The sequence below is a fragment of the Colletotrichum karsti genome (assembly GCF_011947395.1).
Source record: "Colletotrichum karsti strain CkLH20 chromosome Unknown Scaffold13, whole genome shotgun sequence".
Taxonomy (NCBI): Eukaryota; Fungi; Ascomycota; class Sordariomycetes; order Glomerellales; family Glomerellaceae; genus Colletotrichum; species Colletotrichum karsti.
In genome coordinates this window covers 322560-346747 of record NW_024065913.1, presented here as the reverse complement: position 1 = coordinate 346747, position 24188 = coordinate 322560, and the positions used below count along the sequence as shown (strand labels likewise).

Sequence of the window (24188 nt, the reverse complement as noted above, 5' to 3'; positions counted from 1 at the left end):
ATCGCAACAAGGCCCCTTTGCCCACCCATAGTTCGAATTATTGTCGCCCGTTTCTCCCCAACAATAGACCTCCTTTGCGAAAGGCCTTTACAGCCTGCCCACGATTGACTCAGGCTCTGATTTACCACGCCTTTGAAGCCCGTGAAGTACGCCCAATCGACGACAACATATTTAGAGAGCAAAGCGCCGTGCTCACCCACCGCTTCCTGAAAACCACCGCGCCCTCCCGACGACCACGACGACAAAACGACGCAGCGCCCCATCCTTCGTTTCCCGCCAGACCCGGTGCTACGCATGCGACAAGCGCCTTCCCGCTGCTACTCCTGCACCATCCCGACCGATCCATCTGACCTTGGTCCTGCATTCGATAGCCCTCAGGAGACGGTTTGCTCTTCACTCGACAAGGCTGCCAGGTAACCTGCAGCCTAAAATTTATACCCAACAACCCTCGCCTCGCCTCGCCTGCAGCCAACGCATCAAACGAGCCCCGTTGAGAAGGACCCCGCAAGCTATCACGCCTTCACCCCCCCCCGAGGCTCTGCATTTTTCGGCGACTTGGCCGGCTCTGGACGGCCATCGCCCCTTCCACTTGCGAAAGGCGAATGTACACGCCCATGTCTTCGAACCCCCGAAAGCGCCCAGCCCCAGGAACATCACCAGTACCGACCATGCCGATGCCAGCAGTGCAGCCGCCCTTTCCCAGCCCGCCGGGCCCGGGCGACCAGTTTTTGCGATGGGCAGGAGCCGATGGGACCGGTGTTGTCGATGCAGCCGCGCCCCCGGCGTTGAACTCGTATGGCATTGTCCCCGGTCAACAACAGCAGTTCGTGCAGCCCACGCCCAGCCCTAACAATGCTCTCGCCCGGAGACAAATCAACAGGGCGCTCGTGCCTACCGCCGGCAGGCCGAATTACGATTCTACAACCGATCCTTGGTCCTTCGTCGGTGACGACGGTGCACTCCTGTCACAACCGCAACAACAGACGAACGGCAACATGAACAACACCGATAACATTGAGGTGTTGGAAGAGATGGCCCGCAAGGCCATGACCCAGGCGCAGCAGAAGCGGAAACAGATCCCCCCTTTCGTCCAGAAACTGAGCAGGTCAGCAAGATTCGTGCCTCTCTCCAGTAATTCGGACGCGATGCTGGAGGGAAAATTTCTCCTTACTTAATCGCTGACATCTGTGTAGCTTTCTGGACGATGACAAGAATCGCGACCTGATTAGGTGGTCAGAGAAGGGCGACTCGTTCATCGTCCTCGACGAGGATGAGTTTGCGAAGAAGTTGATTCCCGATTTGTTCAAGCACAACAACTACGCCTCATTTGTGCGACAGCTGAACATGTACGGCTTCCACAAGCGCGTCGGCCTGTCGGACAATTCGATGCGCGCAAGTGAGCGGAAGAACAAGAGCCCCAGCGAATACTCCAACCCATTCTTCCGTCGCGGTCACCCGAACCTGCTCTGGCTCATCAACAAGCCCAAGAGCGGCAACAAGGGGAAGAAGGGTGGCAAGAACGCCGAGGTTGAGGGCGACAGCGAGGAGGACGGACTCGTCGAGGATGGTGTTGCACAAGGACTTGGTGCCACCAGCGCTCCCGCCGGCAGAGCCCTCCCGCCTTCAGGAGACATGCCCATTCAGAAGAAGGAGATGGCCCTGATCAGAGAGGAGCTGGCCAAACTCCGCGAGCAACAGAGGTTGATAATGACGGCCATCCAACGCATCCAGCAAGACAACTCCGCTCTGTACAACCAGGCTGTTGTTTTCCAGAGCCAACACGACAGGCATCAAAACTCCATCAACGCCATCTTGAACTTCCTCGCCAACGTGTTCAGAAAGACCCTCGAGGACCAGGCCGGAGCTCAGAGCGTCAACGACCTTCTGGCGAGCATCATCCCCAACGGCGGCAGCAACAACAGTTCCGTGCCTCAAGGCAGTGTGGTGGACCTGGGCGATTACGTCCAGTCGCAGTCAGGTGTCGCAAACATGAACCTTGCTAAACGCAGACAGGCGCTGCCTCCGATCCCCAACGGACGTGCCAACACTGTTTCCCCTTCCCCGGCATCGAGTGCAGCTACGCCTCAGCCCTACAACGGGCGTGAGATGGGCACGGTCACGGAACTCTTCGACACAACCCCTGGAGAGCGCACTTCTTCTCCAAGCAACTATCTGGCCCAGGAGCTCGAGACCAACCCCCACGAGAGCATGATGAGAATCATCCACGACACCAACGCCAATAGCTCTTCGGGTATTGACCTTCCCCAGGTTGTCAACAACACGCCTGCAACCATGAGCCAGGACCAGCGGAATAAGATGCTGAACATCATGGCTGGCCGAACGGCAACACCCGGTTCAAATCGTACCCCGTCAACAAAACCTTCCGTCTCAGCGTCGCCGCATCCTCCGGCTCCATCCGTGTCTCCCGCCCCTGACGCCCCTACCATGCCCACAACATCAGGTCTTTCGCTGTCGCCCATCATTGGTTCCGCCGAGCCTCCGCCTTCTCTGCAACAGATCAACTTCAACTCGGCTGATCTGGCTGCACTCCAGCGCATGCAGGAAGAACAGGCCGCCAAGCTCGATCATCTCTCAAGCATGCTGGGACCTTTGAGCCCCTCCGGTCATATTCCTGGTATTGACGAGAATGGCAACGTGAACCAGAATGGCGGTTACTTCGGCAATGACCTTGACATTGATCAATTCCTCAACGCCGATGCCTACCACGGCGAAGATACTTACAACGGTGTCAACTTTGGTGGCGACGGGAACGACTTTAACTTCAGTCTGGACGGCGCCACCCCCACCGCTGGCGTTGCCGGTGTTAACGGCACCGCCATCAACACACCGTCGAGCTCAAGTGGAACCGAGGAGATTCCGCGAGACGGCTTTGAGACATACAACGGCAGTCCAGACCGTGGTATCAAGCGGCGTCGTGTGGACTGAGCGATGATGTCTGGGTTTATCGCCCTTTTACGAACTTTTCTTTTCCAACGGATATCGGCGGGAGTGTGCGGTTTGCTCAATGACAAAACGGCGGGAGGTCTCTACTTTGCAGGCACTTTATGGGAGGCGGGTTTCTATTGCTTTGGAGACAGTGATATCCAAAATTGTTTTCTTTTATTCTTCATTCCCTTCTGGATCAAAGCAGAGAAGGGATGGGACGCGTCTGCATCTGGGAGAGAGGGAGGGTTGTCGATGGATCAGTTGCATTCGCTCAAGAGCGCGTTTGCCTCGGGGTCGTGAAGAATGCTGCTTTTTCCTTGTTACTACGACGGGGCAAATGGGCGAAAACTTCCAAACACCAAAAAACGTAGATTAGACTTGCTGCCTTCGAGCAGGAGCTCTTGAATGCCAACCTTGATGAACGTATTCTGATGTGTTTTTCGTGTTCGTACTCGGTGACTCTCGGCCTGTCCCGCGATCGAGCTCTGGAGCCCTGATGGCCGGGTCGGTCTCCAACTCGAAGCCGTGTTTGATGTTGGAGCTGGGCCGATTGATCGCCGATGCGCAAAATAGACTGGCGACCTGAAACTATTCCAATATACCCGGCGCGCAGGAAACGCCAAGACGTCAATTCTCCAAATCGATGTTTTCAACCTCCAAGTGTTTTGACCACTTCATTTTTCCTTTTTGCCATAACCCGCTCCGGCTTTGCTGCTCAGAGCTGAGCTGCATGACGACGAGGTTCGTTCTCATCCAGACCTCGCCCTCGGTGGCACTCTCCCGCATCTGTCCTGCAACGACTTTAACCTCGAATTCTTCGCGGTAAGGGCCGAGATAGACGAAGGGTCTTGGTGACGCGACATGTCTGGATGTCTTGCATGTCGAGAGCGGTGCAGTCTGCTGTTGCTGAGCCGGTAGATGGGTAGCCGGCCATCGCCATGTCGAGAGACCGCAATTCGACGTCGAACTTGAACGGTTGGGCGTGAGACGATGAGGCGGCCCGGTTTAACAAAGCAGAAGGCGGCCCTCCTCTTTACTCTTCGAAAAATCCCTTCTAGGTTCAAAAACAAATCTGAGCATCGTCAGCAACGAGTAGTCGGAAGGCGAACGGGCAGACGTACGGGTATCATAATAGCCAAATAGTCGAGGTATGACAACCCTCGTGTTAAACCTCCGCGATGGCAGCAGCTGACTTCCTCCCTTTCCCAGCGCGGGCATCAGACCAAAAACGGGGAACCGGCTTACCCGGCAAGCGGATTAGCATGCACCGTAATCCTCTCGATCCTGACGGGCTCCTTGGGCCTGTTCTTCCTGTCGACCTCGACGGCCTCGATCCTGGCGAGCGTGACGGTGCTGTCGTCGCCGATGAGGCGCCCGAAGACGGTGTTGAGGCCGTCGAGGTGGGGCGCCTTGTCGAAGAGGATAAAAAATTGGGAGCCGTTGGTGCCGGGGCCCTTGTTGGCCATGGAGACGACGCCGCGGGAGGCGTGCTTGAGGGCCGGGCGGATCTCGTCCTCGAAGGGGCCGCCCCAGATGGAGCGGCCGCCCTTGGGGTTCTCGGGGGTCGGGTTCGCGGGGCCGCCGGTCTGGGCCATGAATTTCGGGATGAGGCGGTGGAAGGGGGATGCGTCGTAGTAGTTTGAGGCGCAGAGGGCGAGGAAGTTCTGGAGGGAGGTGGGTTGTTAGTTATCGTTGGTCAAGGGCAGGGGGAGGGGGACTTGCCTCTGCTGTTTTGGGGACGCTTTCGCAGAAGACTTCGATCTTCAGGTCGCCTAGGTTTGTGTGTAGCGTGACCGACATCTTGGGCGTTGCGTTGTCAGGGTTCTTGGGTTTGGGGTGGTGGTTGTGGTGTAAGGAGAGTACTTGGAGAGAAGGAAATCAACGAAGGTCATCGAAGGAAGCTTGGAGCTTCCATTTGCGAGGTTGATGCCATTGGGCCGCTGTTCTTCGGGCGGGTCCCTGCTGGGGAAATCGGGGCAGCGGTCGCCGAGTGCCGATCTGATGGTGGGTCCAGCTGTGCCGAACTGGCACCCAGCTCCGGACGTCTTTCGGCCGGGATACATCTCTATCCCCTATTTGTTACCTTACTCTCATCAGTGGCGTTTCAAGCGTCGAAGAGCCGAAGAGATGAATCGGAAAACGAGACAAGGGCGCCTTCCCTCTTTGCAGCATCAGCAACAGCAGCTCGCTAGCACGAGTTTACCAATGACGACGGCCTCAGGATGAGAACTTCGACAAAGCCGCCCACTCACGACGTAGTTGTGTCGAGTGCGGCGAATGTCAAATATGTCTAGTTTCACCCACCGGCGGGCGTGATGTGGGATACCGCGTTCTGAGCTCGCTTCAGAAGACCACGGCCGGAAGCAGAACCGAACTCATCAATCAACGACAGACACTGGCGAGAACCAGACCAGAATTTCGATCTCAATGTTCCACGCGAGTTATGTTAAGCTTGACTTCCCCGCGGCCTGTTTCTCCATGTCCCTCGCGTGCATCGTCCGGAGAAGGGACTCCCTCGTCTTGTCAGCTGTACAGGGCTCGAGCCTGGGTCCACGCGACTGCAGTATCTGATCCAGAAACCATCTGCCTCTTATTTGCAGCGGGATCAGATCTATCGGCCTTTACATGGAGTGGCGACTCGGGCACCTCCTGTGTGTGCGTATATATATATGTTTGACTGACACCTGGTGCTTAACCTCCCCGTCGGTAAACGTGTCTCTATCGGGCATCTTTAACGCCTTCTTTCAAACAATCGATTTCCACAAGAAACAACCACATGGAAAGGTTGACTCCCCAGAGGAACAATGCAAGACCAAGGTTCTGACAAAAGTCTCGGGGACACGGCCCCGCCCCGAGTCATAGCCCACCTCGACCGGCCAGTGTGGAAACTCGAGCCGGGAGCAGCACCAACATCGGAGCTTCGAACCAACCTTCTAGACTGGGCAATGTCCGAGAGACCAACGCATCTACTCGAGTTACAACGTATTCGGGAAACCCCGGGGAGCCCGCCCGGAGACGGTCGCCTACCTACCTTCCGTCTGATCCTGCAGACTCTCCCCTCCGTTAGGCCATTGCGTTCAAAGTCGGGCCCCCGCGGCAGCACCGTCCGTCAGTTGGGCCTCGACCCTCCTTGTCGAGCACACTGCGCCGTATGGGACGATGACGATCATCTATGCGGCTCAAAGCTTGCTGAAGGGACGGGCCGGACGTGCATGGCGCATATAGAAAGCAAGATGCCGCCTGTTCGCGACATGCGGGACAACGGGCTATGCGTGCTGATTCTTCGCACGCTTCCACACAGCAGTGTCGCCATTCCAGCATGCCCTTTTTCGATTATGTGCGAGACACGCTCGCGTGGCAGTTCGTCCGCCTAGCGACGGGAGGAAAACTGCCAGAGTTCCAACACTTTGATGAACGACATCCCCTTATCAAGCAGAGATACGCCAACGGCGGCGCGTCGCGGAGGCCAGGACGGGAGCAAGAGATTTCGGAGTCCAAGGATGCGTATGTGAATAGGCTTCCGGCTCTCAAACGACATCAATCGGAGAACAGGGCGAGGCCGACGAGAGATCCGTACGTGCGAGGACACTCGTTCGACGATGTGGAGCCGAGGCTACCGAATAGTCACTGGTCTAACGAGACGGTCGACATGTCGGAATTGGAGAAGTATACTTCTCATTCCACCTCGAACTTACATGGTTTGCACCTGGTTCACTTCCTCCCAGATGATCCCGAGGTATGTTGATGACCACTGTAAAACTTGCACTCTGACCGTACTTACAAAACGTAGGATCCGAAAAACTGGTGCAGCCTCAAAAAGACCATTGTCAGCATTCAAATATGTCTGCTTATTGCCTGCACCTATGCCGGAGCCTCGATTTACACAGTCGGGTTGCACGGAGTGAGAGAGCAGTTCGGTGTCACCGAAGATGTAGCGCTTTTGGGATTGACAACCTACGTAATTGGATACGGAGTCGGACCAGTGAGTAAGACTGGACTTTCACACATCTACTGGCTAATAAGAACCAGATGGTCTGGAGTCCACTCGCCGAAGTCCCCCAAATCGGCCGCAATCCCCTATACATCCTGTCACTCATCGTCTTCATCGTGGTACAAGTGCCCATAGCCCTGGCCACCAACATCGGCATGCTCTTAGCCTTCCGCTTCATGGCCGGCTTCTTCGGCGCCCCGGTTCTGGGTACGGGAGGCGGCATCCTAACTGATATGTACGCGTCGAGGAAGCACACGTACGCCATGGGCCTCTGGGCGCTCATCGGCATCGGGGGCCCGACGGTGGGCCCGATCATCGGCGGTTTCGCTGTTGAGGCCGAGGGCTGGAAGTGGACGGCTTGGATCACGGCCTGGGCGGGCACCACGACGCTGGCGTTGATGATCTTCTTCCTCCCTGAGACGAGTGCCGACAACATCCTGTACCGGCGGTCGCTTCGACTTCGTAGGGCGACGGGCGACAGACGGTATATCTGCGAGGCCGAGATCAAGGCGGAGAACACGACCGGGAAGGAGGTGTTGCTGACTCACTTAGTCAGACCATTCACGATGGTCATGACCGAGCCTGTCGTGTTTCTTCTGCTGCTGTACAGCTCCTTTATATACGGACTGATGTACATCTGGTTCGAAGCTCTTCCGTTGGCATACGAGGAGGTCTACCACTTCGACCTCGGCACCCGAAGCATAACCTTGCTGGGACTAATAGTCGGTGTGCTGCTCATCATACCGCCGTTCTTCCTCTACTACAGGAAGCGGATCGAGCCTCAGTTCGACCACCTCGGCAACATCCAGCCAGAGAAGCTGCTGATTCCGGCTATGATGGGATGTTTGTTCCCACCGGCAAGTCTGGTCTGGTTCGGATTTACCGCGAAGCCCACGGTTCACTGGGCGGTACCCATCGTGGGTTCATCGTTATTCACTTCGGGTGCTCTCCTATTGTTTATCTCGTTCATGAATTACCTGGGAGAGTCGTTCCCAGATCACGTCAGCTCCATCTTTGCCGGACATGAGGTGTTTACCAGTCTCTGTGGTGGCACATTTCCCCTATTCGTACCGTTGCTGTATTACAAGCTCGGCATATTTGGTTCGAGCATACTGATGGCTATATTCGCCATGGCGCTTGTCCCTATACCATTTATTCTTTACTTGGTAAGATCTATCCATTGACATCAAATGTTCGATTCAGACTAACGTCTACACAGAACGGTGCAAGGTTGAGGAAGCATAGCCGTCACGACAGACGAGAGTTATAGAAACCTATTGTTTTTTCCAATCATGGCGAAGAAAAACAGACCAGTTTTGCAAGAATATTATTCCATGAGTTAGTTGTATCAACTACACTGGTGAACCTCACATTCCAAACTCCCCGTACAGGACCTATGGGCAGCCCAAAGCAACGCACTCCGCAATCTCGACATCTGCGCACCTCTTGACGCACGAGATCGGGTTGCTAGTTCTAGTCGGGTCCATACACTTGAGAGCACACTTGAACCCGATGTCCGAGGTGCAGCTCAGGGGAAAAGAGCGACGGCACGAAGCCGCAAGCTCCTCGGTGGCGGGCTTGGGTATAACGGCGGCCCGTTCTCGTATGGTAGCAAAGGTGTCCTTCATGGTGCTGTCGAACTCGAAAAAGTCAGGTCTTTCGTGGAGGCCGGGAATGTATGCTGTTGCTTCTGCAGTCTCATCGAACGTGACGGCGATGGCGGGACCGGTGGCGGCGGCGGCAAGTAGGACGAGGTAGACGGTCTTTCGGGTTTTAGCTCTCGTATCTCTTCAAGGGGCGACACCATTTTGTCTTAGTTTGTGCATATGGTTCTTACATGGGCTTCGATCTGCATGTTGGCGGTAGTCTAAGTGGCTTCGTGAAAGAGATAGTCGCCCGGTATGACTGAGTCAAATGCTGTCTTGGAATAATGTTGAACCTCTGCAGACCAACAATGGACCAACAACTATGAACATGCGATTTTCAAATGAGACACATAACTGTCTTCATATGGTTTTATTCTTGCGTGAGTTGGCCCGATCACTAAAGTTTAAGGCAGAGAGACACCAGTATTGTTATGCCATTGGCTTGTACGACATCCTGAGCGGTTTTCAACTTTCTATCTCATACATCTGTGCTCTATGCGGATATCAGGTTGCAGTGTGACAAGGCGTCGCACAAGTCATTTTCAAGAGCCGTGGATTAATTCGCAATAGGCGCACCGCTTTTCAACTGCATGAATAGGGCTACTTGGGCTCATCATTGGCTGACTGGCGATGATCAGCAGCCCTCAATTCGTACAAGGCCTGACGCCCGGGGCGCATAGATTAAGAAATGCCGGTCACTAGTTGAGAAAACGTTGGACGCTGATCCGTCTCGCCCTTCTCTCGTACGAAACACCCACGTACCGCCGACTAGCAACACAGGAGGGTTTCAAAGACTTCTGAGGTCCATGATATCCTTCCAAACTGTCTTCTGCGTCGGGTTGTGTTTTACACTCGATTGAACTGTTCCCTAGAACAACCTGGGCATACCGTAGTTTGCTTAATACTTACGGCCCAGCGTCATTCAACGTCTGGTGGATTGGCGTCCTGGCAAGGGCGTGGATAGAAACTTAGGCTTGAACAGTTTACTGGTCTCATTCACGGTCAAGTGACCAGGTAAATGCATCCTGGCTCACCGGGGTGGATCATATATGCAATGTTTTCCGAAGCCGGATCGCCAAGCCCGAGTGTATGGCATTCTCTCGCTATACTTTAGTCCGGGATATTGACCGAGTTGCATAAGATATCAAAAACGAGGCGACCAATCACTTGTCCTTCTTCTCATAACCAGGTCTTTTGTGCTGGCTAGAACCTCGAGGACATTGCAGTAGCACTCTCGGCTAGGTATTACAACAATGCCCGGTCTCCTAGACCACCACACCTTCACTTTCATCTTCTCTGTCAATCCTGGGTCCATCAATTCCTGCATTTCTTTCGGGGTGTCAGTTCTGACAAGGGACAGCAAACAACCGTTTGTCTTCAATTTTATCCCCAATTGGCACCATAACAGACATGAGCGAGGAGCCCAAATGGGCCTATGTCGCCGACGACCAATCGCACTTTGCAACCAGAGACCTCAGAAAAGTCAAACTATGTCATGGATGACGAAGGAGTGGCTACAGAGCTGAGCAACTTTATCACGAGATGCCACACCGACAAAGATGCCTGCGACAATTTCGACAAGAACCGAGAGAAGTGGACCAAATCTGTCAAATCTCGAAACAGACTCAGATCTCCATCATGGCGCCCGCTTCTACATGATGCCGCGAAAAAGGGTTTTGCAAATTTGGGCAGTCGGCTGCTTAACGCGGGTGCCAATGTCAACGCAGTTGATGATGAAAACCAACAAGCCTTGCACCTTGCCTGCCGTACTCAGCACCACGATATGGTGAAGTTGTTGGTGGAACACAAGGCTGACCTGGGTCATTCAGACTCAAGGGGAAAGATTCCTCTTCACTGGACGATCATTCATGGGCTCAAGATGAAGACAATCCATCTTCTTCTTGGCCCTGAAGACCAATATATCAACAAAGCGGAGACTGTTTGGGGCATGACTCCCCTCAACTTGGCTGTGAGTGTTGGAAATGAGGAAGCTGTCGAAGCCATCCTGCAACGGAATCCAAACACTACAATCAAGGACTTCGACGGACAAACGCCGATATTGTCAGCCCTCGACGGGGAGCATTACGCGATTTTAGTCAAGCTGCTCGTTCATCTTATAAATGAGATAGACGCACAGGACCATTCTGGTGGCATTCTTCATGGACAGGAAATGGAGACGCTCATAAAGCTTTGTGTTCCTATGCCAAAGTCCGTAGGCGAGCCGTTTCTACAACAGGCTCAAGATTTGGCGAAAAGTGTTTTACGAAGAACCGGAATCATGGACAAAGATTGCAAGACAGCCTTGCACTACGCCATGCGATCAGCTGCAGACGAAAGGAACTATGAGAACGCATCAGCAATAATCTAAGCGGTACCAAGACAATCTCTGCTTCAACGAGATCGAGAAGGAAAGACTGCATTCGATGTGACCATTACATCAAACGGCCCTGTGGAGATCATCGAAGAGTTAACCAAGAAGATGATTAACAAGCTGAATGAGAATGAATCAAGGGAGGACCTTCTTGTCTGGCTCGCTGAGCATCAAGAACACTATTGGAAAGCTTTTCAAATTCTTTCCGAGATGCCGCAAGCCAAGAATGCTCCTCAGCATCTTACACCATCAAATTGGACCTTGGTCGAGTGGGCGGTTTACCATCGACTCCCTCGCGTGCTATTGAGTTGCCCAACACTCCAGAAGGGCCCAACTGGTAAGCAGGGAGCATCGCCACGGGAAGTCGGAAAGGCAATTATCAAATTCTTGAGAAAGAAGTCACAGGAAGATGCTGAGAGCCCATCGGCGAACACTTCGGAAACAGCAAAAGAAACCGGAAGCAAGGAAACGAGCTCAAAGCAAGTCTTGATCGATATGGAGCATATCCTCGATTACCTTATCGTCAAAACCCCAAAGTTCAAGGAAACTATGAAGCTATCGGAACCTACGCGCCATGCGCAAGATAGCATGAGTAACTTCTGGGCAACCGTTACCCAGATGCGTCCAGGTGGCCCTGAGCTCACAAGATATGCGGTGTCAAGAACGGTGAACAATTTGATTTACAACGATGCGCCAATAATGACTGTTGGCGATACCGTCAGCAAGTACCAGGCTCTTCCGACATCAATTGACACCAAGGGACTCGGACTCAATGCAGCTGCCACGGGTGTTACAGGCAAGGTTGAAAAGGAGTTCAACTGGATTCATCTACCTTCAACAAATGCGAGTTTCTTGAACCGTCTACGCCTGGTTTGCTAAGCTGACTATCTATAGATGGAATGGATGAAGGTAAGATGACAGAAGGCCCGAGGAGAACTGAGTGACTCCACTTGAATCCTACGTACCTACGTCCTGAGCTTCGAAACTAAATCGATTTCTGCACAGGACGTCATGAAAAAGATCTCGACTCAAGAGGGTTACACTTCTCATGAGTTTGAGAAGCTTGCTTCGTTTTTCCGCAGCACCTGGATCCAGATGCCAGATGAAACATCCTCTCCGCGTAGCATGCGACCACGATATGTGAAACGGGACTTCGAAAGGGCCGGCCATTCAGATTCGGGCTTCGCACAAGGTGGGAGACACAGATATGCCAATAAATACGTCTTGCTGACTTGAAACCATTACATAGGTGGACAAGCAGTCGAGAACAGTCGACTAAATTTGAAGAACGCAGACACCGATTCTTGTGCAGAAGGAAGTCGCACGCCCCTCAAGAGCTCAGCGCTCTACGTGAGAAATCCAGAGTGGTGTGTTCAGTGCTTTCAATTGCTGATGTCACATCAGATGCCGTTTTTCTCATTTTCGAAGTACCACGAGAACGAGATCAGCGAACGCGACAGCCGACCAAGCTCTGCGTTGAACAGCGTAAAATCGACTAACGAGAGGCCAGATGAGATGATTGAAAGAGAGTATCTTCGCAAACGTCAAAAGCTGTTCAAAGCCTACGAGAAGGCTGTCATTCATGGTTCTTCCCCGCTAGACGAATACCAATACCATTTCGACGGAGACGCCGAATCATCCAAAGATCGAGATTCGCGGAATAGATCCCAAGTTGTCACCAGATGCATAACCAAGCTGAGACGAAGACTGCAGACCAAGGAGCGGCATACCGAAGAGTTGGAGATGGATCAGCCCAATTGCTGGCCCATCATACGAGTCGGTCAGCTATGGGCCTGGACCATTGCAGATGGTAAGCCTCAATTCGCAAGCAACAAGATGTCCTTCTCTCGATGCACAGAATCATAATAACAGCATACAGCATGGTTGATAACGTCTACCTCATGCGCAAAGAGTGAAGCGCAGAGCAGCTTCGTTTATGATGTTTTCGAGCATCTCAAGCGTCTTGCAGAAGAAGGGGATCAAGTCACTGGCCCAGCAACCCCAGGCGAACTACTGAAAATGATTGTAGAGCACTGCGTCAGTGCATACGAAAAACAAGTCAACATTGGCGACGAGGAACCTCCTCAGCAACGGTCGATTCGTCAGATGTTTTCCGACTCCATCAACGACACGGTGGGTAACACATCCTTAGCTTACGGATGTATCAAGTCTGATCGTCAGGACAGGTTAGGGGAGAAACCGATCTATTTCGCTTGTTCCTCAAACGAGATCCTCCGGCAGAGGGGTTAACAACGGAAAAGCTGCAAAATGCTACCCTTGACGCAGCCAAACTTCTATACGACATCAAGGACGTTCGTGACGAGCTAAATATTCTCAAAAACGTTGCGAACCTTCAGCAGCGAGTTCAGTCCGACTTGGAGAAAAGCTTCACTAAGGGGTCGAATAACAATGATGAGCGCGACCTGACTGCTACTTACGTTTGCGACGACATCGCTGAACTTGAAAAGGTTGCTGAAAGAATCAACGATGCTGTGAGTTCACATTCAGTCAGGAGGTCCAACTAAATAATTTGTCCAGTTGACCATTGACGTATGGCATAGTTGAACACTACCATCACGCTGCATGAAAGCGAGATAGCGAACCTCGAGGCTATAGAAGCTGCAAAACAGGGCCGGAAGATATTTGCCTTCACAGTTGTCACCATCATCTTTGTGAGCGCACCCATCCCGTCCGTAGTCGTTCAGTGTCGATCCCGTCAAGAACCCTAAGTCGCTGACAAATGCTTCCACTACCTAGGCACCTCTATCCTTCCTCACCTCTCTGTTCGCATTAGACGTCGCTTCTTTTCTTGAGGCTCCAACTTGGTCTCTGGTTGTGATTTGTGAGTACTCAGAAATGCCATGGCGATCAACTCTGACTCCTTGTAATCAGTTGCTGTCTCCGTGCTTATAGTTGCCTTTCTGAGCGTGGTGATGTTCGCCCGGATCAAGATTCCCTCTATCAGTAGAAGCGGCAAGCAGAAAGACAAAACAGAGAAGATTGATTCAACAGACCAAAGAGACGGTGTTTTGTCTGGGCTTGAGCGGACTCTCCGCTTACGAAGAGATCGGAAAAAGCAGACTACATGGGCGTAAGGAGAAGGAAACCAAGAGAGAATCTTAGGACAGTTTCACGGCTTGTTGGTTGGATTCCCATGTGCATGCATTCAACATTGCAACGAACGCCTTGGTGGTCAATACAGTCATTGAATTTCTTTGAGCATTCACGTGGTAACACCACCTCATCTAAACACCAAATTTCTTCAAGTCCTTGACCAGCTCCACGATGCTATCTTCCAAACTCCTCCACTTAATGCCCAGAATCTTCGCCGTTTCGCTATCATCGTACCCGTACACCTGGTCCTTAGGCGGCAGCTCACCACCCTTGGTCCCCGGCGCAGGCAGCCTCTCCTTCAAATCGGGGAAATTCTTCCTCACCACCTCCGCGATCTCGGCATTGCTGAACCACCCGGCCGTCGTGAACAACCTCTTCCCGCCGGCCTCGGTCTTCTCCAGCGCCAGCACGTGCGCCAGCGCCAGGTCGCGGACGTCGATCCACAGATACGCCGCCCCCGTCGCCGCGATTCCCTCCTTCCACTTGCCGCTCACCAGATCGACGACGCGCTCGTTGGACGTGTTGATGCTGCTCAGGTCCGCGAAGTGGTGCACCACGGGCCCCAGCACGAGCGGCGGGCAGATGGTCACCAGGTCGAAACCGGGCTTCTCGGCCGCGACAAAGTCCCAGGCCGCCTTCTCCGCGAGCTTCTTGCTCGCGCGGTACGCCGTCGCCGGGCTGCGGTGGATGTCCTCGAGCGTGACGGGGTTCCAATACTTCTCGGTGTATACGGTCTTCGGGTCCTGCAGCTTGGCCTCGTCGATGATGGAGGCGAAGCTGCTGGTGACGACGACGCGCTTGACGCCGGGGGCGTCCCTCTTGAGGGCCTTGAGGATGGCCGTGGTGCCGACGAGGGCCGGGTCGATGAGCTCCTTCTTGGGGTCCGTCCAGTTGAAGTGGAAGGGGCTGGCGGTGTGCAGGACGGCCTCGAGGCCGGGGGTCTTGACGACCTCGTCGAAGGCGTCCTCGCGGGCGATGTCGGGCACGATGGCGACGGTCAGGCGGCTGGCGGGGAGGTCTTTGTGGGCGTCGCGGATCTTCTGGGCCTTGTCCTCGGAGCGAACGGTCGTGACGACGTCGTGGCCGCGCTCGAGGAGCTGTTCGAGGATGTGGGCGGCGATGAAGCCGGAGCCGCCTGGTTGTGTCAGTGTGAGGTCATCGACATTGTCACTCACTTCAAGGGGTTTAAAAGAAGGGGTGGTTCACTTACCAGTGAGGAGAATCTTGGTCATCTTGATGGTGTCGGGTCTGTTCTTTGCAACTGAGTGAAGCAATTCTCAAATGAGGTGTGAATCAATCTTCAATGACAAGAGTGATAAGAGCAAGGTGTGACTTCATTACCCCGGGGAATTTATTTACAGCTAATTAGTGACCCCCAAAGTAGTTTACCCCTCCATTGCATGATAACACCAAAGTTGCCCCGCTTCACCTCATCTTCCCCCGCCATCAAGGCCCCCGGCAGCGTGGGCGGGAGGACCGGTCCCCCATCCACCACGTCATCTCAGCCATTCATGTGCCGCCGATCCGCTTACATAGCTCTCAGCATTCCCTCGGCTCTGTTTCCACCGATGTCGCAGCTTTTTGTACATCACAGGGATAGCCAACGGCAGGTTGTTGATTCGCCGACTATCTCCCAATCGCTGAGCTGTGCCGCGGACGGGATCGCGCCGTCTCCGAAGGGTCCGTATCGTACACGCCCGGCGAGTTCCCCGGGCCGATCCGTCGCGGCTCCCGAAGCGGCGCAGAGCGAGCGACCTGACCTTTTCTTCACAGAAACGCATCAATAAGTCATGTACACAGGCTATGCATCAAGTACATATTCCTACAAACGAAATAATACAATCGTTCATGCTAGAACTTCCACTCCTCGAGTCCAGCCGCTCGATGTGCAACTCCTCGAGAGGACGGTGTCCGCTTTCGCCGCTTTGTTGGGGGGCAAGTCCAGTCCAACCCTTCTGATTGACCGATACCAAGTGTCCTCCCGAATACCTCAATAGCCAGAATCCCAATCTAGTGCTTACGCCGGCGCCCAATTCGCAAGGCGTTATCAGAATAAAGCCCCGGGTGAGAGGAGAGTTGTTTTTGTTTGTTTTGCTCGAAGCGGCCCTCACGAAACCCGCGGTCCGACTTGCGTCGCCCAAAATAGGCTTCTCCTCTTACCCTCGCGGCTGAGCCTCCCTTCATCTCCAAAGCAGATAATTCGCACGTTCTTTGGAATCGCTGAAACGCCTGCCATGCTGTACCGATGGAATGATACAAGTAAGACAATCTGAGTGCCTCCTCTGGCCGCGACTTGGCCTCCGCACTCGTGCATGTAAACGTGAAGTAAATGACAGTGTTGAACCGTAGTCCGACTCTCCTCCCGATCATGAGTTCTGGTTCGGGCCCGGGACTATGCCGCCCGTTGACGCAGGTGGCGGCGGTGACGGAGGCGGGGCCGGAGAGCCCTCGTTAGGTGGGGGCATCGGTGGGGGGATGGTTTGACCGATGGATGCGCCGGCGTTGGCGGGCACCTTCATCGGACCTTTGGGTACCGGAACACGGTCGGTGAGCTTCTCACCGCGGATAACCTTTTCGACCTCGTTCTTGTCTAGCGTCTCGTACTCGACAAGTGCCTTGGCAAGAAGGTCGAGCTCCTTGCGCTTGGTGGTGAGGAGCTCGCGGACTTTTTCGTACGACTCGCTTAGTGTTCTTTGGACCTCCGACTCGATAAGAGCCTTGGTCTCTCCACTGAGCTGGTTGTAACGCTTGCCGTACTCGACGGGGCCGAGCTTGGCAGACATGCCGTAAAGGGCGACCATCTGGAAAGCCAGGTTGGTAGCGTTCTCGAGATCCTATCGAATATTAGCAAAAGTTCAGGAAACTAGCCGTCGATGTACTTACGCTTGAGACACCGGTAGTCACCTTGTCGGTGCCGTAGACGAGCTCCTCAGCAAGCTTACCGCCCAAAGAAGTCTCAATGAGACTCTTCAAATCCCTGGTTGTGTACGAGTACTTGTCCATCTCGGGAAGGTGTGCAGTGTGACCCAGACTCTGACCGCGGGGGAGAATGGTGACCTTGTAGAGCTTGTTGGGACCGCTGGGGTTGAAGAACGAAACCAGAGCGTGGCCAGCCTCGTGGTAGGCGGTCATTTCCTTTTCCTTCTCTCCGATAACCATGCTCTTGCGCTCAGCACCCATGATCACCTTGTCCTTTGCCCATTCGAAGTCGGTCATGGTGACAGCGTTAGCCTTCAGTCTGCTCGCGCGGACCGCGGCCTGGTTGACAATGTTCTCCAGCTCGGCTCCAGAGAGACCTCCGGTGCTCGCGGCAATGGCGTCAAAGTTGACCTCGGGAGCGGCCTTGATCTTCTTGGCGTGGTACTTCAGGATCGCAATGCGACCGCGAACATCGGGGAGGGAGACGGTGACGTGGCGATCAAATCGTCCGGGTCGGGTGAGGGCCTTGTCGAGGAGTTCCGGGAAGTTGGTGGCAGCGATGATGACAACACCGCTATTCTGCTCGAAACCGTCCAATTCCGTCAAAAGCTGGTTCAGAGTCTGCTTGTGGTAGGCAGCATCCCTAGTGTTGCGGCGTCCACCGATGGCGTCAAGCTCGTCGATGAAGATGATGGCAGGAGACTTGGACTTGGCGGAAGCAAACAGGTCGCGAACGCGCTTGGCACCGACACCGACGTAGACTTCGTCGAACTCGCTACCAGACATGTAGAAGAAAGGCACACCGGCCTCGCCGGCGACGGCGCGGGCGAGGAGCGTTTTACCAGTACCGGGGGGACCAACCATGAGGATACCCTTGGGGAGCTTGCCGCCGAGCGTGGAGAACTTGTCGGGGTTGCGGAGGAACTCGACGAGCTCCTGGAGCTCGTCCTTGGCCTCGTCGGCACCGTGAACATCGGAGAATCGGGTGGTTTGGTTCTCGGCCTTGGCCTCGCTGTCAACCTTGCCGCCCGGACGCTTGAACAGATTCAGACCCTCGACCAGCATCGTGACGACGACTAAGCTGAGGTACGTGAAGAGACAGAACCACATGAGGAACTTGACCCAGCGGAACACGGTGCCGCCGAACGACTCGTCGACGACGACGTGCAGCGGAGACGCCTGCCCCCCATCGCCGGTAACCTTTGCCGAAGCCATATTCGAATCGCGCGAGCGGGCGGCGAGCGCCTGCCCGACAGCCTGCAGCTGAGCCTGCGACAGGCTGCCGTTGCCGCCGCCGGTCGCCTGGCCCGTCTGTTGGACGCCGCCGCCGTTTCCGAACGCGGAGGGGAGGTGGTCGTGTCCGCCCAGGCCGCCGACGGCCGCCTGGCTCTGCATGCCGAGGGCCTGGTTGTAGGCCTGGTCGGTGGCGTCGTTGTTCGCGAAGCGGCCGGACTGGTAGCGCTCGATGACGATGGCGGGCATGTTCGCCTTGATGAGGAGTTGGTAGAAGGCGTTCTGCGCGGTCGCGCTGCCGGGGTTCCTGTTCGCTGCCGCCTCCCTGCTGGCGAGGAGGTTGCGAGAGATGCCGTGGTTCGATCCGAAGTGCCGTTGTTGCCGTTGTTGAAGAGCGAGTCCGAGACCCAGAGTCGTCGCCCTCATGGGGGAGGGGACGGCCGGGCGAGCGAAGGCCGCGAGCCTGAATACCGATTGCATCGTCGCTGGCTGCTGCATCGGCTGCATCGCCACGCGCCGAAGCAGCGGGCTGGTCAGCGCCAGCGCTGCTGGGCGTAATGCCATGGTCGCCTTGTCGTAAGAAGTGGACAGGAGTTGGATGTTTGCGGGACGCAGAGTGTGGATTGGACTGGTGGGAGCGGGTAGCCCCTTCCAAGAAGGAGAGCAAAAGAGACTGGTGAAGAGTCTTCTGCTATTGACGTTGTTGATGTTGCGTTTGAGGTGAAGAAGATGACATGGTTCACCGTCAATTACTCATCGTCTTGTTGAGAGGCGACAGGGCCGTCGGGATATGGATACGTTGAGGCGAAATGCGCTAGTTGACGTTATTGGAAATGGGGGACCTGGGCTGGGACCTGGCACGACCTGAGGGGACCACGCCAGGCCCGTCGCTGCCTTCCGAATTTTTCCCTGCCTCCGAGACGCCGCGACCGGGCGCGCTCGAGCGAACAAAGTGGACACACGTGACATAGATTCTAGAATGTGCCCGGATCGGGCGCGGGGGAAAGCTGTTCCGACGGCATTTCGAGATGAACATGTTGGTGTCAAAGAGCTTCATTTCATTGGACAATAATCAGCTGTCAAATGAGACAACACGGCTTCAGTCACCAACCTTGGGATGCAACGCCTAAAGGGCTAGTTACTTCGGCTTTGAGGAACTGAGATCGAGTCTCTACTTCAACTGTATAATCATCATAATCTTCATCGGTTCGCTATAGCGCTTTCTCAGCCTGAACTGTGAACAACGTCAAAAGAAAGAGACATGATTGGCCATGATTATCAGCCAATCACACCAACTCCTGCAACAGGCAGGTGAGACCCCCCCAGTCTGTCATCGCGAAAGAATGCACGCATCCCACCGGATTCAGGCAGATATTGCAGATCAATCATCATGCCAGCGCCGTTCAATCTACGCGCCCGCCGCGTAGCCTTTTCCCATCAAGGTCCCGGTTCGCCCCTCCTCATTTCACGCATCATCTCCGGATTCTCCCCATTGAGATTTGTGCCGCGGGCCCCGCGCGCGCTTCTCCGTTCCGAAATCCCCTCACCTTCAGCATTTCTCTCTCCCTCTTACTTTTCATCCGCAAGACTCATCGTTTCAAGGGAGAGAGTTGTTGGAGGTCCTTGAGCGACAAAGAGAAATCTTGTTATGGGCTCCGGTGTAAGTCTCATACTGTCTACGGTTATGTGACCTTACTCCGGATGATCGTCGTTCTCGACCCGTTCATCTCAAAAAGACTCATCAGCCGACAGCTTTTTTCAGACTGTACTCTCTTGGTGTAACGAGAACACCGGATGTCCCTTCAGCGTCACACATCAACCTCACTTCACCGACCCTTCCTCTGCAAATCTTCGACTTCCGCAAATCAGCCTCACCGAGATACTCATCAAGCTCAGCATCTCATCACTTTGCTCCAACCGACATCACCAACAACTCATCACATCAAACTCACTACGACCACACGACAGAACTCACACACAACTCAATCATCGAACCCAGTCAGCTGTTCAACAACCAACATTCCTATATCCATCGAGCGGACCTCATCCCTATCCCTCAAACCTCACCCGTCCTCGCAGGGCATACCATCAAGACAGAGACAACTCAGACAAACGTCGGAATCGCCTCAACCCAAGCAACCATCTCACACACATCCCACAAGAAACACCATCCTCACCAACACCCATCGTCCGCGGCACAGAATCAACCAACCATCAAAGGGCCTTCGTCGAACCAACCCAAACCAACCAACTGACCTCAACTCACCCGGCTCCGCGCCTAATCTGCACGGAAGACGTGTTAACCACACACCATCCAGACAACGCACTAAGCATCACCATCCGATGCAGCAGGCTAAACTCGGCAAAAGGGACACATCACGCGGCCCTCCTTCCCGTCTCACACCAATTTTCCGTCCTCCAGCTTCCAGCAAACTTAAGAAGAACAAGCCCAGGCCAGAACTCTGGAGGTAATCCCACAACGGCTTCCCAACTCACTCTTCAACGACAGGAGCAGATCATGATTTGACAGATTTTTATTTTCGTTTTTCCCAGCTACGGGTATCAAAAACTATTCCACGGTTTCTCGTTTGCCCACGCCGATATCCCAGCGCAGTAAAACAAACTAAACAATCCGACCAAAAAAAAACAACAGGCGACACTAAAAATACAGGTTATAGACAAGCCGAGAGCTCCTATCTTCCCCAAACCTCTTCTTGCCACCGCTTCTTTTCGCGCCCCTCCCCCTCGAGAGTGAGAGTCCGTCGCCGATCTCCGCGTCTCTCTCTCTCTCTTCCAACCGTATAAAGAAGAACAACCGCTTTGGTCTAGGGATTTGCGCCGCCGCCGGATAAGAAATATCGTCGACTTCGTACTGTTGTTACAAGGGAAACCGGTGGTCTTGGTTTTTGTCCAGCCCCCACGAGCGAAAGCCTCTCGTGTATCCGGCTTCGCTTCGTGAGGTTCCCTTTCCCCCCCCTTCGTGTTCTTTCCTCCTTCTCTCATCCACCATTATGAAATACATCCTCCACCGCTCAGGTCATAAACCAAGTTATTCGGATATCGTAATGCCTGTTTTCCTCCTCCGTGGGCCCCATCCCCCCTGGCTCCGGTTTGTTATGCTCCAAATTTGCTTTCGTGACGTCATGTCATCGAGGCTTCGGCCGACGCACGCCTGTGGTCAAACCTCCGACCCCGTGGGCAACAAAAATGAGAGAGAGAGACAGAAATGAAAAAAGGTGTGGAAAATGAAAGTATTAATGGACAGCAGGATAAACCGCCGCCAGTGCCGGGGCTCCCCGAGCCTTCTCGCCGAAAACATGACCAAGCACCAAAAACCCGAGACACCAAGTGAGCGATAACATGATTATCCGAAACGCAGAACGAGCCTCCATATGATATATTCCAGACCGGCAAAAAAGCAAATGCTCGCAAATTCCGACATGCGGGAGGGTAATCGTATGTTGTGGGACAAAGGAAACAGTCATGCCTTGAGGCAGACAGCCGCGAGACGATCGAGGTGAGGAATCGGAGCGACGCGTCCGATGACCTTGGCGAGGGCCGCGTGCTGGGTGAGATGTTGAAACCCAGAAAAACAAATTACCACCAACGTAATGCTTTTGGGGTGAAGTATTGACTTTTTCTGTCCCTTTTTTTCTCTTTCCGGTAAGTTACCGTCGAGTCAACCGACACGGACGACGGGTGAGGATGGCCGCAAGAGCCCATTAGACCATCCGGTGTTCGCTCTCTTTTCAACAGTCGACGACAGCTCGGTTCTGTGGAGCCCGCGTGGTATCTCCTTCTCTTGAATTCAACGAGGTGGGGGAATATGAAAAAAATCAAATCGCCGTCATATTCTTTTCCGGGGTGGTGGTACAAACGGAAAGCCCTAAGCGAGCTCCGCTGGGAAACGATGATTATATATCAGGAGGGAAGGGATGATGTGTGCGTTGACGGACGCGGTTGAACGATGTTGTGGCCTACAGGTTCTCGATACGCGCCGAGGGCAGTTGCATCGACGGGTCCTCGAACTCGATCTTGGGTCCTCCCCAAGGGTCGTAGACGCCGGAGCCGTACGTCGGAAGCTGGCCGATGGTGGCGACCTCGACCGGTGCTTGGTACGGAACGCTGTTCCAGTACTCATCGGACTGCCCTTGGGGCGTCGGGGAGGCATAGGCCGAGACCTGCTGCTGCGGCGGAGGCGGGGGCGCCTGGGTCGGGATCGGTTGGGGAGTGTGAATCTGCTGGTGCATCTGTTGCGGGTACGGGACCATGCCCGGCTGCTGCTGTTGCTCGATAACGGGGGAGGCATTGTGCAATGCGTACGTTGCTGCTTGAGTTGGTTGGTGAGTGTAAAAATCCCCGGGAATGGATGGGCTCCTACCCGATGCCGCCGAGAAGCTGCTCGGGCTGCTCTGAATGGACTGATTCATACCAGCTGCTGAGTACGGGATATCGACCTGCGGCTGTTGCTGCCGAGGCACTTGGCCGTACTGGTTCGCCATGGGGTTCGTGTTCATGGTGGCGACCCCCGGATTGTTCTGCTCGGTCACGTAGTACGAGTGCTGGGGCATGCTCGCGGTTCGGTGCAGCATCTGCACACCGGGGTGTTGCTGCTCGTGTACGGGCTGGCCGTGGAACTCGTGGGCGCCACCTGAAGACAGGCTGTGGCGGTGAGCACCGTACTGCGGTTGCTGCTGCTGCTGCATGGGGTAGCCGTTCATGTGCTGGCCGAAGTCGGCGAAGGACGCGGCTCGGTGCATGGCGTGGCCGCCGTGCATGCCAGGGTGGTTCATGGCCATGACGCCTTGAGGAGGCCACTGCATACCGGCGTGCTTCGGGGTCGAAGGTGACTCGCCGCTGTCAGAGTCCGAGGTGCAGTCGTCCATGAGCTCGTTGGGGTGCAGGCCGCGCTGGTGAGATCTCCTTTGGTGCTTGACCATGGTGGTCTTGCGGCAGAAGCTGTGAAGTTGATTAGTGTCAACTCTTTCAAATCCAGGGAAAGGGGGACTCGAAGTCTACCTCTTCAGGCAACCATCGTGTGCGCACTTATACGGGCGTTTGCCAGTATGGATGCGGCGGTGTCTGGCCAAACTCGAGGACTGCTGAAGTCAGTACATGTCACCGAAGATGAGAAGATGAGTGCCATACGTCAGAGAACCGCTTTCCGCAGCCGATGTGTTGACATTGATGCGGCTTTTCTCCGGTGTGAGTGCGGATGTGAACGGTGAGCGCACTTCGCTGGATGAAGCTCTTGCCACAACCAGGTGTCGTGCAGGAGTAGGGACGCTCGTTGGTGTGAATGCGGTAGTGTCTTTGCAAGTCGGACTTCCTGTTGAAGCTCTACGAGAGGTCAAGATTAGATTCCGCCCACAGACAGGCGAGACGGGAAGGGGATCGAGTGATCCCCCCCGAGATCTGGAAACTCACCTTGTTGCACGACTGCCAGTCGCACTGGAAGGGGCGAGCGGTAGGCTCGTTCTCGACGAGTTCCATGAGTTCCATCTCTTTGGGATTATTTCTGGTGTCGATCGAATTACCAAGATGCGGACCGGTGCAGTAGTCGTGCTACTTATAGTGCCGCGGCGGAGGATATTAAAGGATGTCTTGAATTATCGGGTGATGAAGGCCAGGCCTGGTATGGTTCCCGGAGCAGAAGAAGCAAGGGTGGCGTGGGTTGATGTGCGTAATATGGTACCCCGGTTCGGAATGTTGCTTAAGCGGGACGCTCAATGCGGGTTCTCCGTCTGCAGACTCCCGAATCGTCGTTCAAGGAATGACGGGTCTTTGAAGGATGTGCGAGGTGTGGAGAATCTGAGCCGAGAAACAGGAGGTCGACGACTTGAGACAAGAACGGTGCGGCGTCCAGCGCAAGGTTGCCGAAGTTGAGCAATGTTCGAAGCGCTGAAGCTGAAGCTTGGAAGACGAGGAGCAGGAGGAGGCGTCCGAGACGTTGATGTCGAGGTTGAGA

At 54.5% G+C, this 24188-nt stretch overlaps 8 protein-coding genes across 8 annotated transcripts; 3 read left to right on the top strand and 5 right to left on the bottom strand.

Moving 5' to 3' along the window:
* Positions 1 to 668: 668 nt before the first annotated feature.
* Positions 669 to 2946, top strand: CkaCkLH20_04772 (HSF-type DNA-binding protein; the record flags this gene model as incomplete). The annotated part of the gene is made up of 2 exons (XM_038887491.1): positions 669 to 1105; positions 1194 to 2946. The coding sequence occupies 2 exons, from the start codon at positions 669 to 671 to the stop codon at positions 2944 to 2946; spliced, it is 2190 nt and encodes a 729-aa protein (XP_038747098.1).
* A 1241-nt stretch (positions 2947 to 4187) lies between these two features.
* CkaCkLH20_04771 (peptidyl-prolyl cis-trans isomerase 10) lies at positions 4188 to 4746 on the bottom strand (the record flags this gene model as incomplete). The annotated part of the gene is made up of 2 exons (XM_038887490.1): positions 4188 to 4610; positions 4687 to 4746. 2 exons carry the CDS (start codon positions 4744 to 4746, stop codon positions 4188 to 4190), a joined length of 483 nt encoding a protein of 160 aa, XP_038747097.1.
* Positions 4747 to 6265: 1519 nt separating this feature from the next.
* Positions 6266 to 8207, top strand: CkaCkLH20_04770 (major facilitator superfamily transporter; the record flags this gene model as incomplete). The annotated part of the gene is made up of 4 exons (XM_038887489.1): positions 6266 to 6682; positions 6737 to 6928; positions 6976 to 8103; positions 8157 to 8207. The coding sequence occupies 4 exons, from the start codon at positions 6266 to 6268 to the stop codon at positions 8205 to 8207; spliced, it is 1788 nt and encodes a 595-aa protein (XP_038747096.1).
* A 124-nt stretch (positions 8208 to 8331) lies between these two features.
* CkaCkLH20_04769 (uncharacterized protein) lies at positions 8332 to 9910 on the bottom strand (the record flags this gene model as incomplete). The annotated part of the gene is made up of 2 exons (XM_038887488.1): positions 8332 to 8700; positions 9869 to 9910. 2 exons carry the CDS (start codon positions 9908 to 9910, stop codon positions 8332 to 8334), a joined length of 411 nt encoding a protein of 136 aa, XP_038747095.1.
* Positions 9911 to 11449: 1539 nt separating this feature from the next.
* On the top strand, positions 11450 to 13683 carry CkaCkLH20_04768 (uncharacterized protein; the record flags this gene model as incomplete). Its single annotated transcript, XM_038887487.1, has 8 exons — positions 11450 to 11755; positions 11849 to 11863; positions 11960 to 12146; positions 12204 to 12304; positions 12359 to 12764; positions 12834 to 13087; positions 13141 to 13446; positions 13516 to 13683. The coding sequence occupies 8 exons, from the start codon at positions 11450 to 11452 to the stop codon at positions 13681 to 13683; spliced, it is 1743 nt and encodes a 580-aa protein (XP_038747094.1).
* A 516-nt stretch (positions 13684 to 14199) lies between these two features.
* On the bottom strand, positions 14200 to 15342 carry CkaCkLH20_04767 (NAD dependent epimerase/dehydratase; the record flags this gene model as incomplete). The annotated part of the gene is made up of 2 exons (XM_038887486.1): positions 14200 to 15203; positions 15279 to 15342. The coding sequence occupies 2 exons, from the start codon at positions 15340 to 15342 to the stop codon at positions 14200 to 14202; spliced, it is 1068 nt and encodes a 355-aa protein (XP_038747093.1).
* Positions 15343 to 16434: 1092 nt separating this feature from the next.
* CkaCkLH20_04766 (ATP-dependent metallopeptidase HflB) lies at positions 16435 to 18784 on the bottom strand (the record flags this gene model as incomplete). The annotated part of the gene is made up of 2 exons (XM_038887485.1): positions 16435 to 16902; positions 16952 to 18784. 2 exons carry the CDS (start codon positions 18782 to 18784, stop codon positions 16435 to 16437), a joined length of 2301 nt encoding a protein of 766 aa, XP_038747092.1.
* Positions 18785 to 22197: 3413 nt separating this feature from the next.
* CkaCkLH20_04765 (uncharacterized protein) lies at positions 22198 to 23722 on the bottom strand (the record flags this gene model as incomplete). The annotated part of the gene is made up of 4 exons (XM_038887484.1): positions 22198 to 23179; positions 23240 to 23319; positions 23369 to 23560; positions 23648 to 23722. The coding sequence occupies 4 exons, from the start codon at positions 23720 to 23722 to the stop codon at positions 22198 to 22200; spliced, it is 1329 nt and encodes a 442-aa protein (XP_038747091.1).
* Between the last annotated feature and the right edge of the window lie 466 nt (positions 23723 to 24188).